Here is a 19,445-nt window from a genome sequence, read left to right on the forward strand (position 1 = left end):
ACCATAATAGCCAGCTATTCACAATATTCCTGATTAAACCTGGATGGACAATCAAACCAGGAAGCCAAAAAGCCTTTTATTTGTTAAATATTCGTCACTCAGAACTGGATTTAATGCTATTTCAGAAAGGGGTGCAGGGAAGGGGATATTCAAACGGAGTACACTGGATGATGTTTTCATAAGACAACATCATATCACTCACTCTATTACAAAGTAAAATAAAAAAAGACTGTCTGGTCAGTGTTGTCTTGGTTATTGCTCGAATAGATCCTAGAGCAGAGGTCCCGATGTTGTTGTGTTTGAGGACAGGAGTCATGTGGTTTAACTTAAATCCCATTTAGCTAAATGCTGTTTAAAAATGTTCTTTACCATTACTGCATAGAGATTAGAGTGCAGATTATGGTTGTAAACTGAGTTTGACACAGAACACATGTAGGACTTCTGATCAGTTAGGTCAATCGCAACAAGTTTAAGCCCTTGTCGCCAAACTGTTAGCAAAGTATGTTCACTAGACCTCCCTGGTAGTTGCCTCCAAACTGTTACAGTATGAAGTAATGTATCTATTCTCACAAAGGAGCACAAACATTGGTCAGATGCACGTCTTTCAACACTCTTAAAAAGTTCACAGTCCTGTTGGGAAAACCAAGTTGCTGAGTTGCCAGAATACAATCGTATTAGAAACTAGAAAATAACAGGAGACCATCAAAGAGCTGTTTTAAGCTATGGCCCTCACCTTGTTTAGTGTTGTTGTTAACAGAGAAAAGGGGCAATTTGCTCAATACAATAGGTCCATAAGCTAATTTAAAGGTTTTCACATAGACATTTGCCTCTTCCAATTTCACTAATTAGGAAACTTTGTCCTAAAACTAGTCATTCTGCTGACAATTTGTGTGAAGCCATAGATACAGACCCCTACTGAACACATTATCATTCTGGGTATTCTGAATATTATGTTCCCCAAAGATCAAGCTAGGTTCAGGAACTTGAAAACTGGAAACAAAGTAAACACATTATTTAGGAGGCTATGAAATTATAAATAAATGTCCTGACACCCACAGCAACATTGTAAAGTACACAGTTGAAGTCGGAAGTTTACATACACCATAGCCAAATACATTTGAACTCAGTTTTTCAAAATTCCTGACATTTAATCCTAGTAAAATTCCCTGTCTTAGGTCAGTTAGGATCACCACTTTATTTTAAGAATGTGAAATGTCAGAATAATAGTAGAGAGAATTATTTATTTCAGTTTTTATTTCTTTCATCACATTCCCAGTGGGTCAGAAGTTTACATACACTCAGTTAGTATTTGGTGGCATTGCCTTTAAATTGTTTAACTTGGGTCAAACGTTTCGGGTATCCTTCCACAAGCTTCCCACAATAAGTTGGGTGAATTTTGGCCCATTCCTGCTGACAGAGCTGGTGTAACTGAGTCAGGTTTGTTGGCCTCCTTGCTCGCACACGCTTTATCAGTTCTGCCCACAAATTTTCTATAGGTTTGAGGTCAGGGCTTTGGGATGGTTACTCCAATACCTTGACTTTGTTGTCCTTAAGCCATTTTTCCACAACTTTGGAAGTATGCTTGGGGTCATTGTCCATTTGGAAGACCCATTTGCGACCAAGCTTTAACTTCCTGACTGATGTCTTGAGATGTTGCTTCAATATATCCACATAATTTTTCTTCCACATGATGCCATCTATTTTATGAAGTGTACCAGTCCCTCCTGCAGCAAAGCACCCCCACAACATGATCCTGCCACCCCCATGCTTCACGGTTGGGATGGTGTTCTTTGGCTTGCAAGCCTCCCCCTTTTTCCTCCAAACATAACGATGGTCATTATGGCCAAACAGTTCTATTTTTGTTTCATCAGATGAGGACATTTCTCCAAAAAGTACAATCTTTGTCCCAATGTGCAGTTGCAAACCGTAGTCTGGCTTTTTTATGGCAATTTTGGAGCAGTGGCTTCTTCCTTGCTGAGCGGCCTTTCAGGTTATGTCAATACAGGATTCGTTTTACTGTGCATATCGATACTTTTGTACCCGTTTCCTCCAGCATCTTCACAATGTCCTTTGCTGTTGTTCTGGCATTGATTTGCACTTTTCACACCAAAGTATGTTTATCTCTAGGAGACAGAATGCATCTCCTTCCTGAGCGTTATGACGGCTGCGTGGTCCCATGGTGTTTATACTTGCGTACTATTGTTTGTAAAGATGAACGTGGTACCTTCAGGCGTTTGGAAATTGCTCCCAAGGATGAACCAGACTTGTGGAGGTCTACAATTTTTTTTCTGAGGTCTTGGCTGATTTCTTTTGATTTTCCCATAATGTCAAGCAAAGAGGCCCTCAGTTTGAAGGTAGGCCTTGAAATACATCCACAGGTACACCTCCAATTGACTCAAATTATGTCAATTAGCCTATCAGAAGCTTCTAAGGCCATGATATCATTTTCTGGAATTTTCCAAGCTCTTCAAAGGCACAGTCAACTTAGGGTATGTCAACCTCTGACCCACTGGATTTTTTTATTTTTAATTTCACCTTTATTTAACCAGGTAGGCTAGTTGAGAACAAGTTCTCACTTACAACTGCGACCTGGCCAAGATAAAGCAAAGCAGTATGACACAGACAACAACACAGAGTTACACATGGAGTAAACAATAAACAAGCCAATAACACAATAAACAAGTCAATGACACAGTAGAAAAAAAAGAAAGTCTATATACAGTGTGTGCAAAAGGCATGAGGAGGTAGGCAATAAATAGGCCATAGGAGCGGATAATTACAATTTAGCAGATTAACACTGGAGTGATAAATGAGCAGATGATGATGTGCAAGTAGAGATACTGGTGTGCAAAAGAGCAGAAAAGTAAATAAAATAAAACAGTATGGGGAGGAGGTAGGTAGATTGGGTGGGCTGTTTACAGATGGACTATGTACAGCTGCAGCGATCGGTTAGCTGCTCAGATAGCTGATGTTTAAAGTTGGTGAGGGAATTAAAAGTCTCCAACTTCAGCGATTTTTGCAATTGTGCTACAGTGAATTATAAATTAAATAATCTGTCTGTAAACAATTGTTGGAAAAATTACTTGTGTCATGCACAAAGTAGATGTCCTAACCGACTTGCCAAAACTATAGTTTGTTAACAAGAAATTTGTGGAGTGGTTGAAAATGAGTTTTAATGACTCCAACCTAAGTGTATGTAAACTTCCGACTTCAACTGTATATCTTTATATCTTAGGCCTTTTATTTCTAGTTGAAGGTGCGGCTTAATCAACATAACCTAATTCTGAGTACAGATATCTCAAGCCTTCACCATCAGTTCATAGAAAAAATCCCATTGTAATCCAATGAAAAATGATATTGTATTTATATTCAGTACTCAGACATCCAGATTTACAATTGTGTATGATTTTTAAAGAAATGGTTTTGAGAGCTTAGCTGGGGAAGAGATAATCAATGCTATAATAATGTGATTCATTCAGTTCTGGGGCCCTTGTGAGACTGCTCAGTTCTACTGGATTGCGTCTTTAAAAAGGAAGGCTGACCACCTCCGAAGTAAAAAAAAAAAAATGAAGAAAAAAAAGCAGTGTACAATAGTTGCTTCGAATGATTAACATATTTTGTTTAGTTCCTGTTAGTGCTTACAGTGTGTAATCAAATGGCCACCGGACTATTACATTGACCCCCCCCCCCCCCCCCTCCATTTTTTTTGTACACTGCAGCTATTTGCTGTTTATTATCTGTGAATAGTCACTTCACCCCTACCTACATGTACAAATTACCTCTAACCTGTACCCCCGCAGACTCGGTAACAGTACCCCCTGTATATAGCCTCATTATTGTTATGTTATTGTGTTACTTTGTATTATTTTTTACTTTAGTTTATTTGGTAAATATTTTCTTAACTCTTCTTGAACTGCACTGTTGGTTAAGAGCTTGTAAGTAAGCATTTCACGGTAAGGTCTACACTTGTGTTCGGCGCATGTGACAACTAAAGTTTGATTTGAGTGTGTGTGTCTATGTGTGTGTGCATGCGTGCGTGTGCATGTGTGTGTATGTACTACTAACAGAATCAGTTAAATATTGTGATATTAGTTTCAATATTTAATGGCACATTAATACCATTTGATCTGTTTTAATGAAGTGATAATGCCCGAGAAGCTAGTGTTTGGAGAATATATTGGCACAGGTGTTGTTAGGCACGAGACAAAGTCGAGGCCCGGCAAACCGTGCCAATATATCCTCCATACACTGGCTTCGAGGGCATTATCACTTTTATACAAAGGGTTAGCAACATATTCCAATAATGATTGACATATTTTCATGACATTTTTTATTTAATTCATTCATTAATTCATACTATTTCATCCTTCGACAAGATATAGTCCCGACACATCTAGGGTTGCTACCCAAGCCGGCTGGTCGTTCGTTCTATCGGTTTGGTTGCCAGAGACGCAACCCAGTTGTTCAGTCTTTTTGTTCTGTATCTATGGACGTGAGCGACCCAGTCATTCGTTCTAAATGTTCTATTGCCATACTGGCTGGCAACGTTCTTATTCCTTGCTTGCTAGCTAGCCAACTACGGCTAACTGACAGTCACGTCAAACAGTGCAGCCAAAATAACAACAGTAGCTGCATTTTGTTTGTTTAAACTTTTTTCTATTGACATTTATTTGGATACATCCATAACAATGAGCTAATGATGCGCGATTTCGCCTGGTGTAGAAAATGTGCTCTTTCGTCAGGACATTGTTGTTCAGAGGAGCTAGCAAACAACACAGCTAACACAATCCATTCAAATTGAAGCTGGAAAGACTGAAAACTAGCTGCACTTTATTTCATTTGACCTTTTTTCAATTGACATTTCTTTATGTATCTGTAAAAATGATACCAGCTGATTCATGATTTCGACTGACTGAGAAACACTGCCTGCCTGTCTGTCTGTCTGTCCAGACTAAATGTTAGTCTAAAAGATATGTGAGGTAATGTCTAGATGCTTTTTATAGTGGATCAAGTTTATAAATTGCCTGGCTGGGCTGATGAGACAGTGGATTGCGCAGTCAGATGGAACAGAGTAAATAGGCATTTTAACGTTATAGATTTAGCCGGTGGTAGTTTGTGGAATAGACACCGGCTGGAGTGCGGTTTTAACCAATCAGCATTCAGGATTAGACCCACCCGTTGTGTAATTGTACATAGTTCAAAGCACTGTAGTACATAGAGAGAGGCCTTTGAATCAGCAAGCGCTTGTAATGTAACAAGAGCCCTCTGCTTAATGGAGTCAAGATTCCATTTAAAAGAGTAAAACCAAGTATGTATGCACTCTTGCTTAAGGCTTTAATCTTGCGTATAATTGAGTTAAGCTGAGTGGGTACTCTCTTACTATTGATGCAAGTTTTTGGTCCTGCGTGCAATGTGGCACATACATATGTCATTTTGGTGTTTAGATTGAGATAATTCAGTTATTACCTTGCACAAATGAGCTCAGTGATCTAAATGTATTTCATGCATTATACCACAACTATTGCATGCAAAGATCAGATTTATAAAGCCAGATTTTCATTTCAACATCCCTAATTCAATCACTAAGAGATACAACTGACACACACTGCATACTGTTCCTCTCACACATGTTGGCGCAAAACCATTCCTGTCCCTCAAATACAGACTAACATCCCTCAAAACTCTAGACTAACATTTCATCAACAAACTATCTACTAACCCTAACCTTAACCCTTACCCTTGCCACAGATGTACTATCCAGACTATCCAAATAAATTGAGACCAGATTTTTGCATGCAATTTATCTGTAAAACTTCAGCCTATTTCACTTTGCACCCTAACGTAAAAAGAAATCCTCTAGTTGAGAGGAACAATGTTTAAACCGCTCTTTTTTATCTTACTCTCTCTCCGTCCCCCTCTACTTTTCCTTTGTTTTCTCAGGTACCACAGCAGTTGAGTGCCCTGACGTTGAACAGGTATGAGCAGCCCGTAGTGGATTACTGCCAGGCCCAAGGGGTGCTGCACCTCAACATGGGCTTTGAGCCCCCCTCCCAGGCACAGGGCTGTCTGAGGCCACCGGGCTGCAGTACAGGTCATACAGCTGGTCTCCCCTCTGCGCCCACCACCTTGCTCATACGCACGGATCCCCATTCCCTCCAACTGTGACTTGTGACCTGTGCAGATGGGGAGACCATACCAGCGCTCCCCTCTCCATCTAGGCTACTGAGCATGGTGTTGTTACAGTACTGTATACCGCAGCAGATAATGAGTGAAACAGATACAAATCTGCACTGAGGAAGAACATTCTGACTGGAGAATCTGTTATTAATGGAGAGAATACATTTATCTAACGCAGAATATACCTTGACTAATGAAAATGAAAATATTCATTAATGGAAATTGCAGTGTACTGTTACAGTATATTACAAGATAGCTGACCCTTTGATGTCCATTGTAATTGAATATAGTCCAGTTACATTATCACATTCCTTCTGCTTCTAAAATGGTTTCCAGCATCATGGGGAGAAATATAAAAAATTACATGATTCATTACTCTTATTGAACTTATTGACTGCTCACAGTTTCGGCACCTTCGCTGTTTTAGGTAAGTAATTATCTACAAAATGCAATAATAGATCTGGGGAAACAGTAGGGTGAGCAATGGAATAGCAGAACAAATTAAAGACTAACAGAGCTGAAAGGTTTTATGCTGCTTTTTCTAATAATGCTGCCAGTCAGAGGCCTTACAGATTTTCCAGTCCCCGTAGCTATTTCATTTCAAGAAGTGAGCCACTCAAATAAAATTACCCACAACAACAAGGGAAAACTTGGTAAGTGATGGGCACACCGTTTTCATGTCAAGTGTACAGATTACATTTCTTTTCCAGAGGTACATTAATGGATATTTGTATTATTTATGTTCATTTTACTATAATGCATTTTTTTGTTGTTTTTTTGTTTGTTTCCCAGATGAAAAGTAAAACGTTGATGAGTAATAGACTAATTGTTTTCATGTCAAGTGTAGCCTACAGCTGACATATCTTGTCAGAAATACATATTTGTTATTGTGTTGATATGGATTTGTTCATCATGATCATCATTGGATTTTCATGATTAATGTAATGACAATTTATTTTATATTTATGTCATGCCAATCGTCAATCTAATTGTAGGATTGTCTCTCACATACCATGTGTAGTTACTGAAAGGGAAGCATTTTAATGTGACCATTAATTGACTATGTGACCTCAGATCATGACATTCACCTAGAGATCAGCAGTGAACTCACTCATAGTGGAGATAACTGTTGTAACAGCTTAACCCAGACTATCTAATATTGATGCCGGTCTGCTCTCCCCAGCTGTGACGCATTAGATCTTTGTATCCCTTTTCCCCAATGTCTACTGTGACTGTTACAGTTTTCATCAAGGAGCCTCTTTTGGATGTGGTTCATACTCATACTCCACTTCAAGGACACATGTAATAACAAAAACCCAATGAACTTGTTCAATACTATGAATAGTTATCAAATAAAGTGTCTCGGCTGCTTCATGAACACGGCCATTTGCCCATGAAGAGGAGGAGCCTTATCTGAGGTTCAGATGAACTAGAACATGTCCTGATTTGGGTTCGCAGGCTGGGTATGAGAATGTGACTGACATTTTGTTAAGTCGGGGACTTGCAATATTGGCTTGCTGTTTGAAGAAAATGTTATCCTGATTTCTGTTAAACCATATAAAATATCAGCTTGAACTGTCGTCACACGATAAAATGATATTTCAATAGATTTTCTGACCAAATGTTTTTTATGCTCATTGAAGAAGAAATTACTGTGAACATTAAAATTACTTTTACCATTTATTTTCTGAGATTACATTTTTATTTTCATACCATGAAATTATACTGCTTATCATGTCTGAGAGTGTGCTGTTTTGGGATAATCTTGACCACAAGTAATACAGTGCTGAATGATAACTTTTTTTATTTTTATGTTCTGCATCAAAGCATCACTGATCTGAAAAATGTATGAATAATTTAAACAAAGTAAAGTCATTATTAACTGATGCAACACCATTTACCTAATTGTCACATCTTTAAACAGTATCGTTTGCTTTTGTAAATTGTGAGATTTTCGTGTGCATGGTGAGGAAGGAGACTCCTTTCCACATCATACTCAAACTCAGATAATGAAAAGCAAAGTGTATTGAAGAGGATTTATTGACTTTATAAAGCAATCAAATACACTGATTGAGCTCAATCCGGTGGCATGCTCAGGGTAGCATACATAGAACATTTATTTCCCAATTATTCTTCACCCTCTGAGTTATTCCCATCCCAGGGAAATATTCATTGACAGTGCATAACCGCTATCATCAAGAGAGAAGAATGAGATTCTCTCAGTCTTAAATTCCCGCTGAAATACTTTCTTCAAGGCTGCCACATCCTGGTTTGTCTTTGTTCTCGACTATGCAAGAATAACAGTTTTTGTCTTTCTGAGACTTAATCATTTTCAATTTGCTCCATTTTCTGACTGTGGACCTAATTTTTAGAAGTGCAAAGTTTGCTGCAATAGCAAGAAAAGTTGGTTATTTTTCCTACCTCGACTCAAGGGTAGACGTAACTTAGTAACCGTAAATCCATGACACTCCAATTAGTATGATATTTTATGTTTCTTATGGTATGTATCCATTTTTGGATGTCCATCATCCATTTCGAATGATATGTTACAAATTACAATTTGTATGATATGTTATGAATTGCAATTTGTACAATATTTTACTAACTGCAATTCATACAATATGTTACAAATTTGCAAAATGTATGATATGTTATGAAATCCTAATGTTAGCTAGGTGGCTAGACTACGGGTTAGGGTTAAGGATAGGGGTAAGTTTAGGAGCTAGGTTAAAGAGCTTGGGGAAGGGTTAGCTGACATGCTAAGTAGTTGCTAATTAGGTACATTTCTAAAGTTGTCCATGATGAGATTCGAAGTCGCAATCTTTGGGTTGCTAGACGTTCGCGTTATACTTCTGACCATCCACCCCGACCAACCACCCTATTTTTTTCTTTGCCTTAAGTAACCTTCTGTATTATGTAACCATACCAAATGTAACATATCATACTAATTTGAGTGTCCCGGATTTATATTTACTATGTCTAGTCTATGAGACCAGGCAGATTTTTCACCCTGCTTTTTTATCTTCTTGGAAGGATAAAGTTTTTTTTTTTTTTACTTCCTCCTAAGAGCTATTAAAAGTAAGCCAGGCCATACAGCACTTTTTATCATTTGGACTTACGTCCTTTTCTTCTGCTTCTGCTTCAGGAAAATTGTCCAGTGGTGTGAGAGGCATCTCTGAGAAGCCTGACTTCACTCATGATGGTGAAGAATAGGCCTTGAACCTTTTGAAAAAGGGACAAAAAGTTTTTACATTTAAATGGTGCGCTAACCAAGAGTGACCTCCAATACAGGTGATTCAAAGCATAATATTAAGGATGCATTCATAGACACATTTTGTGCAGGCTTGCACGGATGATCAGATTTGTACAATGCCTGTGGAAGTGTTTAACATTTTAGGAACATGTCAACATGAATTTACATAGAATCTGAAAGCTAGGCCAACACTCTGTTGATGTTTCCTGTTAAGCAACTTAAAATCCTACACAATTTTTGAATAAATATTTTTTGCTCAGAACAGAAGGTACATTTAGTTGCATGGCCTACATTATAAGACACACATTCCCATCCAGTATATCTCTGCAGTAGCCTACTTATCTTGTGCTTCTTAGAATTACAGTTGTGGCATCTGTGATTTTTAATCCCCTTTATTTTGTTTGTCCTTTGTATCATGCAAATTACATAACTAACATCTTAGAAATAAAGAGATTAGATGACGTAGCAGTAACAGATGAAGTAGTGCTTCAGTACAGTGGTCTTCAGTTTTTCTTTGCCCCCTTTGTTCCTGTGTACTGGGTATTGTCATCTTGGAGTTGTGTTAAGACTTCAAGCAGGTTGGCAGGGCAGCTGTGAAAGCTCCTGATTTCCCTTGGGAGTTTTGGGACAGCTATGCCAACACTTTCAGATTACCTTTGCCATTCCAGACAGAACAAACCCAGTATGGCATCTGTCCTGCACCCAGTTTATTTTTAAACTCCTCTCTTCTCTCAGCAGGTGGTGTTTTTTCTCTAAAGCAGTCCTCTGCCTTGGCCTTGGTTTGCAGGGTCAAGGGTAAGCTACATCATCCCATGGTTTTATATATTCAATCTTATTCCCTACAAAGGCTAAGAATGAGGTGATTCCTCATATCATACACCGAATCAGTGTTCAATGAAAAACTGTAAATGATGGAATCTCAAAGCAAAGCAAAATAGCAGTATGAGAAGATGTGTAACACAATGAAAGAGCAGATAAGATCATTGATTCTATTTTTTACTGCCTGTCCCTTGTTTCCCCCCATATTGTTCCATTTTCACACAGTGGAAATATCATGTGTACCGTGGCACTGACTCATTTCTAATGATGGAGCATGTCTATTTGTTGACTGTTTGGGTGATGTCTTTGTTGTCTTCGGCCTCTCTTTATGTAGTGTTGTGGTGTCTCTCTTGTCATGATGTGCATTTTGTCCTATATTTTATTAATTTAAAAAAATCCCAGCCCACATCCCCACAGGAGGCCTTTTGCCTTTTGGTAGGCCGTCATTGTACATAAGAATTTGTTCTTAGCTGACTTGCCTAGTGTTAGTGTGAACACTATACATAATTACATTGAATATGTATTGTACTTACCTGCAGTATAGTATGATTGCTATTCATGTGTGCATGGTAATTATTGGCATTGACCGTGACCTTCCCCTGTGATGAGGTCATCATCCAGAGTCGGATCTGTACAAGGCGACTATCATATGTTGCGTGGGCTGTATCGTTTTGCTGTATTGGTACCGTTTGTACATGGCTGTACACCTTTTATTTTTTAGGTTGAAAATAAAGGAAAGTAATATAAAAATGCTTGTGGGCATTCCTTGTCAAGTTTATAAAACTTATAAATCTACATGGCGATGCGCTAGCTAGCTAAGAAACAGTGGAGGTAGTCAGTTAGCTAGCTAGCTTAATGAGCAACTGAGAGCAGCCACCGCTGAAGGGAAACGCTGACAGTGACAATCAGCAGCAAGTGAAAATCACTAATGAGGACCAAGAACAAGTTGACGTTATAATGGCAATGTTTGGGACAATCGCTGAGTTTGTGGAAGAGAACGAGGACTGGACAGAATATGTGGAAAGGTTGGGACACTTTTCTTTGGCAAATGGAATTACAGATGAGGCTAAACAGGGCTCTATTCTTTTGAGTGTGTGTGGAGCTAAAACCTCAAATCTAATGAGGAATTTGGCTACACCACGGAGACGGGGAGAAATTCCTTTTGTGGATCTAGTTGCTCTCGTTCAGACTTGCCACAATCCAAAGCCTTCAGTGATTGTCTAGAGGTTCAAGTTTAACTGCCATTTTCGGGAAAACAGGTCAGTCTGTTGCTGAATTACGTGAACTCTCAAAACATTGTGAGTTTTGGGCTATGTTAGAGGACATGCTCCATGACAGATTAGTCTGTGGCATTAATGAGGACGGCATACAGCGCCGTTTGCTGGGGAAAGCCACACTGATTTTCAAGAGAGCATTGGAAAATTCTCAAGAGATGGAGATGGTCGCTAGTAATGCTAAAAATATTCAAAATTACAACAGTGGAAGTGGTACAGTGCATCAGGTGACAAAAGAGGCGGCAGTGGAAAAGCAGTGGAATGTTTCAGATGTGGGGGAACATTACGCAAACAACTGCGGATACGGTCTGTAACAATTGCAACAAAAAGGGACACTTAGCTAAAAAATGGAGGGGTCCTAGGAGCAAGCCAGAGGGTGGGCAGACTGGACAGGGAAAATTCACAGCAAAGAAGCCACTGTCAGCAGCACATTACCTAGAGAGCACAGAGTAGGAGGAAGAGCATTGTTCCTACAACATGTTTAATGTGAGTGAGCCCCGCGCAGAGCCTATCTATGCTACAGTGGAGGTAGATGGAAAACAGTTGAGGATGGAGGTGGACACGGGGATTCTGACTCTGTTATCAGTGAGGAGACCTACAAACAAATGTGAGGCTCAAAACAGGCTTCCGCCTTCACACCGGCAGGGATCAGACTGCGTACGTACACCAGGGAGAGCATACCATTGCTGGGTGCTCTAGAGGTGGACATTGCATACAACATGGCTCCTGGTGGTGAGAAGGAATGGGCCTAGTTTACTAGGGCATGATTGGCTCACCAAAATACAACTGAACTGGGGTGAGATAAATCACACACGAGTGACTGAGGATGCCATTCAAAAGTACCCTGAGATTTTCAAAGATGAACTGGGCACACTGCAGGGCACTGCAGTTAAGCTGTTTGTGGATCCTCAGGCCGAGCCTCGCTTTTTCAAACCCAGGACAGTGCCTTACGCCATGAAAAAGAAAGTGGAGGATGAGTTGGAGCGGCTGCAAGTAACAAACATCATTACTCCCATTCAGATCTCCCGCTGGACAGCTCCAATCGTTCCCATTATGAAAAGTGACAGAACTGTGCGTACATGCGGGGACTACAAACTCACCATCAACAGGGCCTCTAAGCTGGACGCGCAGGACCTGTTCGCGACGCTAGCAGGAGGCAAGACGTGACTCATGTCAAGCTTTGAGAACGTCTAGCAACAGCTCCTCTTGGACGAAGACTCAAAAGAGTATGTCCCAGTCAACACGCACAAAGTATTGTTCAGGTACAACCGCTTGGTTTTCGGAGTGGCATCCAGTCCAGCCTCATGTAGCAGTGTACTTTTACGACATCCTGGTTACAGGGGAGACGGAGGAGGAGCACCGCCACCATGTGTACCAGATGTTAAAGAGATTCTCTGAGGCAGGGCTGCCCCTGAAGCGTAGCAAGTGCACATTCCAAGCACAGAGTGTGACATACCTAGGTCACAAGATCACAGTGCAGGGTCTGTGTTCTGTGGAGTACAAAGTCAGGGCAATCAAGGATGCTCCAAACCCCAAGAACATGTCTGAGCTCAGGTCGTTCCTGGGCATGGTGAAATACTATGGTAAGTTCCTCCCTGAGCTGTCAACAGGGATGGCTCCACTTTATCAGCTGCTCCACAAAGACTGTAAATGGAAGTGGGGGCCAGCACAAAAGAAAGCTTTCAAGGAAGTGAAAGCACTACTACAATCAGCACAACTGCTGCTTCATTTTTACCAATATAAAGAGATCATTCTGTCATGTGACGCCTTGCCCTATTGCGTCGGGGTAGTACTCTCTCATCAGATGGAGGACGGGTCAGAGAAACCCATTGGATTCGCATCACGCATGCTGACGAGTGCTGAGAGTGCTTATTCACAGTTGGACAAGGAAGGTCTGGCCATAGTCTTTGCTGTGAAACGCTTTCATCAGTACTTCTACGGTCGTCATTTCACCATATGCACTGACCACAAACCACTGATGAGCCTTTTTAGTGAATGAAGATGCATTCCTCCCATGGCTTCAGCAAGGATACAGCGCTGGTCCCTCACACCGTCAGCTTACCAGTAAACTATTGTGTACAGAGCGAGGAAGGACAATGCAAATTCAGACGCGCTCAGCCGTCTCCCGCTACCAGAGATCCCCGCCACAACTGAGGTGCCTCCCAAGACAATTTTCCTAATGGAGAGATTGTTAAACTCACCTGTGAATGCCAAACAGATCAAACAGTGGACAGGATCTATCCTGGCCCAAGTGAAAAGATTCCTCATGCAGGGTTGGCCTTCTGTCATAGAAGATGATGGACTGAGACCTTATGCAAAGTGCAAAACTGAGCTGAGTGTGCAGGATGGCTGCATACGCTAGGGGTCCAGAGTGGTTGTTCCGTCCCCTGGCCGTTCACAAGTCATGGATGAGGACCATGAGGCTCACCTGGGTGCCTCCCAGATGAACAGTTTAGCCAGATCTTACATATGGTGGCCTAACATGGATCAGGACGTAGAAAACAAAGTGGAATCATGTTCTGAGTGCCAGATCAACCAGAAGATGGCCCCACCCGCACCACTACATCTGTGGGAGTGGCCTGACCGCCCATGGGTCAGGCTGCACATAGACTTTGCTGGCCCTTTCGTGGGCCACATGTTCCTTGTCATGGTGGATGTGCACTCCAAGTGGCTGGAGGCTCACATCATGAGCAACATCACAGCGACCACAACCATCAAAAAGCTTCGGCAGGTTTGCAACCCATGGTCTGCCTGACTCTTGTGTCCGACAATGCAACTACCTTTACCTGTGACTTGTTCCAAGAATTCATGCGGAGAAACGTGATTCGCAATGTCCGCAGCGCGCCGTTTCATCTGGCCTCAAATGGTTTAGCGGAGCGGGCTGTGCAGACAATGAATGAGGGGCTCAAAAGGATGACTGGGGGAACCATCACAAATAAGCTCTCTCGGTTCTTTTTCCAGTTTCGCAACACGCCACAAACAACAACAGGACAGGCTCCAGCTGAGATGTTGATGGGCAGAAAGCCTAAAGCTCACATGGATCTACTGCGTCCGGACATCAAAGCACGAGTGGAACGGAAGCAGGAGAAACAATAAGAGAGACATGACCACCACGTGAGGGAGAGGCAGTTAAACCCAATGACACCGTCTACATCCGCAACTTCACAAGCAGCCAGCACTGGTTGCCAGGTATCATTCTGAGTCAGAGTGGCCCAGTCTCCTTGATGGTCAAACTGACTGATGGTCGAGTCATGCGCAGACACCAGGACCACATTCGCCTGCGCTATGACAAAGAAAATAGCATGTTTTCAGACGGAACAGCTGCGGGTGGTTAGTATACAAGTTGAAACCCCACAGGAAACAGTGTCTGAGGAACAGGGGCATTCAGTGGTTCCTGCAAAGGGTTATGGACTTTCTCTCACAAACACCCAACCCGCTCCTGTGCCCTCAGACCCAGCTCCACTGGGACACGCCTTACCTGTGTCTTGTGGCACACGAGGAGTACTGCGCAGATTACAGTCTAGTCACAAGCCTCCTGAAAGACTAGCTCTGTAGTTGAGACTGAGAGTCTTGTGGTGTTAGTGTTTGTTTGGAGCAGCAGACCTAGTTGAATAGAAATAAGGATTGTCATATTTTTTGTTTTTGTTTACATTTACAGTAACAATAGCAGAAGTTCTCAAGTGTTGTGAAGATGAGAAAAGAAAACACTGATGTGGTTGACTGGTCAACCTTGTGTTCTTTCCTTACAGGGGGGATTGAAATGAAGGGGGAGAAGTGTCATAGTGTGGACACTATTTAAATAATTACTTTTGTTGGAATGTGCTAAACTTTGAACATTGAGATATTAAATGAATGATAGGAAATGAAAGAGACTGAGTTATGTTAGAAGTTCATGGTTATCAGAAGAAAGAAGAAGGCTTTGGAATGTGTTTGATGGAGGAGAGGAGAGCGATGTGTTGATACAGGGAAGACAGATGGACATCTGTGTATTAGATGAAAGAGGGGTTGAGGTCATGAGGTGAGGACAGATTCTTTTAAGAAAGTAATAAATGTTTGGAATCCTGTTACTCTTTATTAGCTTCCTGTAGAGCCATAAAATGTAAGGATTGGAGAGAAAGGGGAGTGTCTTAAGTAGGATGCATATAAACTGTGAAGTCCGAAATCTTTAGCTGTCTGTTTTCAGCTGTACAGAACCTTTGGGAAGAATACACTTGGTTAAAGCTTCTCTAACCCTCTGTCCGTGGGTTATTTACTCTGAAAAATAAGAACCTAACACATTGAATATGTATTGTACTTACCTGCAGTATAGTATGATTGCTATTCATGTGTGCATGGTTATTATTGGCATTCTCATTGACTGTGACCTTTCCCCTTTGATGAGGTCATCACCCAGAGTCGGATCTGTACAAGGCAACTCTATCACATGTTGAGTGGACTGTATCGTTTTTCTGTAATGGTACTGTTTGTACATGGCTGTACACTTTTTATTTCTTAGGTTGAAAAAAAGGAAGGAAAGTAATATAGAAATGTGTGTGGGCATTCCTTGTCAAGTTACTACACCTAGTGAAATGAAGGTTAAAAAAAGAAATGCAAAATAAAATTGAAGGATTCAAACTTAGGGGGGGGAAGAGATTGTTTAATCAAACACTTTTTTAGCAGGTATTGGATATTGTTCCTCTGTTGACGACAAGCATCCTCCTTAGGCAATTGTAAGTTAGATTGTGTGCTCAGCAAGACTGGAGGTTCTAAATGAGTTATTTTGTACCTAAATTAGTTTTTTTTGTACCTCTGTTGACGACAAGCATCCTCCTTAGGCAACTCTAAGTTAGATTGTGTGCTCAGCAAGACTGGAGGTTCTAAATTAGTTTTTTTTCCTGCACCATTAAAAGAGTAGCAGCTCAAGGCAAGCTCACGACAGAGCTCTTATTCTGAATTACAGCCTCACGTCCTCAGAGTTGCCTCACCACACACTCATGGGCAGTATGGACGATAAAATAAGGGAATATAAACAGGACATGTTGTCAGGTCATAGAACTGCCCCCAAAAAGCCACACTATTTCATAATTTGAGATTTGTACTGTAAATGAACTGTAGCATGATCTATGTGAAATTAGTAAAGCTGACTGATGAAATGCATTTGTCAGGAGTGGCGTATAATGCCTATGTAAAGTATGTGTTAGCGCAGATCCCGCCTCATTGACCTTGCTGAAGGCTGAGGAAACATGGAGTTGCAGTCTTTCTCAAAAGAGAACACTTCCATATACAGTGCATAAAGTATGCAGACCCCTTCCCTTTTTCTATATTTTGTTACACTACAGCCTTTAAACATTGATTAAAACAAAAAAATATATTGTCAATCTACACACAATACCTCAAAATGACAAGCAAAAACAGGTTTAGAAATTTTAGCAAATTTATTAAAATGATAAAACAGAAACACCTTTTTTACATAACTATTCAGACCCTTTGCTATGAGACCTGAAATTGAGCTCAGGGTCATCCTGGTTCCATTGATCATCATTAAGATGTTTCTACAACAACTTGATTGGAGTCCATCTGTGATAAATTCAATTGATTGGACATGATTTGGAAAGATACACACCTGTCTATATAAGGTCCAACAGTTGACAATACTGTACATGTCAGAGCAATAACCAAGTCATGAGGTGGAAGGAATTGTCCGTAGAGCTCCGAGGCAGGATTGTGTTGAGGCACAGATCTGGGGAAGGGTACCAAAACATTTCTGCAGCATTGATGGTCCCCAAGAACACAGTGGCCTCCATCATTCTTAAATGGAAGAAGTTTGGAACCACCAAGACTCTTCCTAGACTCGGCTGCCTGGCCAAACTGGGCAATCAGGGGAGATTGGCCTTGGTCAGGGAGATGACCAAGAACCTGATGGTCACTCTGACAGAGCTCCAAAGTTCCTCTGTGGAGATGGGAGGACCTTCCAGAAGGACAACCATCTTTGCAGCACTCCACCAATTAGGCCTTAATGGTAGATTCGCCAGACGGAAGTCACTCCTCAGTAAAATGCACATGACAGCCCGCTTGGAGTTTGCCAAAAGGCACCTAAAGGACTCTCAGACCATAAGAAACAAGATTCTCTGGTCTGATGAATGCCAAGCGTCACATCTGGAGGAAACCTGGCACCATCCCTATGATGAAGCATGGTAGTTGCAACATCATGCTGTGGGGATGTTTTTCAGCAGCAGGGACTGGGAGACTAGTCAGGATCGAGGGAAAGATGAACGGAGTACAAATCAAATCAAATTGTATTGGTCACATACACATATTTAGCAGATGTTATTGTGGGTGTAGCGAAATCCTTGTGTTCCTAGCTCCAACAGTGCAGTTGGAGCAGTATCTGCACTGCTCCAACAGTGCAGTAGTATCTAACAATTCACAACAATACACACAAATCTAAAAGTAAAAGAACGGAATTAAGGAATTTATAAATATTAGATCAAAAATGTTATGGCATTGACTAAAATACAGTATTTAATTTTGGGCTCCCGAGTGGTCTAAGGCACTGCATCTCAGTGCTAGAGGCGCCACCATAGATTCTGGTTCGATCCCGGGCTGTATCACAACCGGTGGTGATCAGGAGTGCAATAGGGTGGCTCACAATTGGCCCAGCGTCGTTCGGGTTAGGGTAGGGTTTGGTCATGGTGTGCCGTCATTGTAAATTAAGAATTTTTTCTTAACTGAATTGCCTAGTTAAATGAAGGTAATACAGTGGCTTGTGGAAGTATTCACCCCCCTTGGCATTTTTCCTATTTTGTTGCCTTACAACCTGGAATTAAAATTGATTTTTGGGGGGTTTGTATCATTTGATTTACACAACATGCCTACCACTTTGAAGATACAATATATTTTTTTATTGTGAAACAAACAAGAAATAAGACAAAAAAACAGAACTTGCGCATGCATAACTATTCACCCTCCCAAAGTCAATACTTTGTAGAGCCACCTTTTGCAGCAATTACAGCTGCAAGTCTCTTGGGATATGTCTCTATAAGTTTGGCACATCTAGCCACTGGGATTTTTGCCCATTCTACAAGGCAAAACTGCTCCAGCTCCTTCAAGTTGGGTGGGTTCCGCTGGTGTACAGCAATCTTTAAGTCATACCACAGATTCTCAATTGGATTGAGGTCTGGGCTTTGACTAGGCCATTCCAAGACATTTAAATGTTTCCCCTTAAACCACTCAAATGTTGCTTTAGCAGTATGCTTAGGGTCATTGTCCTGCTGGAAGGTGAACCTCCATCCCAGTCTCTAATTTCTGGAAGACTGAAACAGGTTTCCCTCAAGAATTTCCCTGTATTTAGTGCCATCCATCATTCCTTCAATTCTGACCAGTTTCCCAGTCCCTGCCGATGGAAAAACATCCTCACAGCATGATGCTGCCATCACCATGCTTCACTGTGGGGATGGTGTTCTCGGGGTGATGAGAGGTGTAGGGTTTGTGCAAGACATATTGTTTTCCTTGATGGCCAAAAAGCTCAATTTTAGTCTCATCTGATCAGAGTACCTTCTTCCATATGTTTGGGGAGTCTCCCACATGCTTTTTGGTGTACACCAAACATGTTTGCTTATTCTTTTCTGGACACTCTTCCGTAAAGCCCAGCTCTGTGGAGTGTACGGCTTAAGGTGGTGGTATGGACAGATACTCCAATCTCTGCTGTGGAGCTTTGCAGCTCCTTCAGGGTTATCTTTGGTCTCTTTGTTGCCTCTCTGATTAATACCCTCCTTGCCTGGCCCGTGAGTTTTGATGGGTGGCCCTCTCTTAGCAGGTGTGTTGTGTTGCCATGTTCTTTCAATTTTTTAATAATGGATTTAATGGTGCTCCATGGGATGTTCAAAGTTTCTGATATTTTTTATAACCCAACCCTGATCTGTACTTCTCCACAACTTTGTCCC

At 41.2% G+C, this 19,445-nt stretch overlaps 1 protein-coding gene across 2 annotated transcripts in view; it reads left to right on the plus strand.

Moving 5' to 3' along the window:
* The window catches only part of LOC139576835 (leucine-rich repeat transmembrane neuronal protein 4), a 65,438-nt gene extending 54,437 nt beyond the window's left edge, over positions 1-11,001 (plus strand). Inside the window, exon 3 of one of the 2 annotated variants that reach the window (XM_071403355.1) lies at positions 5,941-11,001. In XM_071403355.1, the coding sequence (XP_071259456.1) occupies positions 5,941-6,165 (225 nt within the window). In that variant the 3' untranslated portion in view covers positions 6,166-11,001. The remainder of the gene's footprint in view (positions 1-5,940) is intronic. The other variant, XM_071403358.1, reaches the window with a different exon arrangement.
* Positions 11,002-19,445: the final 8,444 nt, after the last annotated feature.

The sequence above is a fragment of the Salvelinus alpinus genome, chromosome 5 (genome assembly GCF_045679555.1).
Source record: "Salvelinus alpinus chromosome 5, SLU_Salpinus.1, whole genome shotgun sequence".
Classification (NCBI taxonomy): domain Eukaryota; kingdom Metazoa; phylum Chordata; class Actinopteri; order Salmoniformes; family Salmonidae; genus Salvelinus; species Salvelinus alpinus.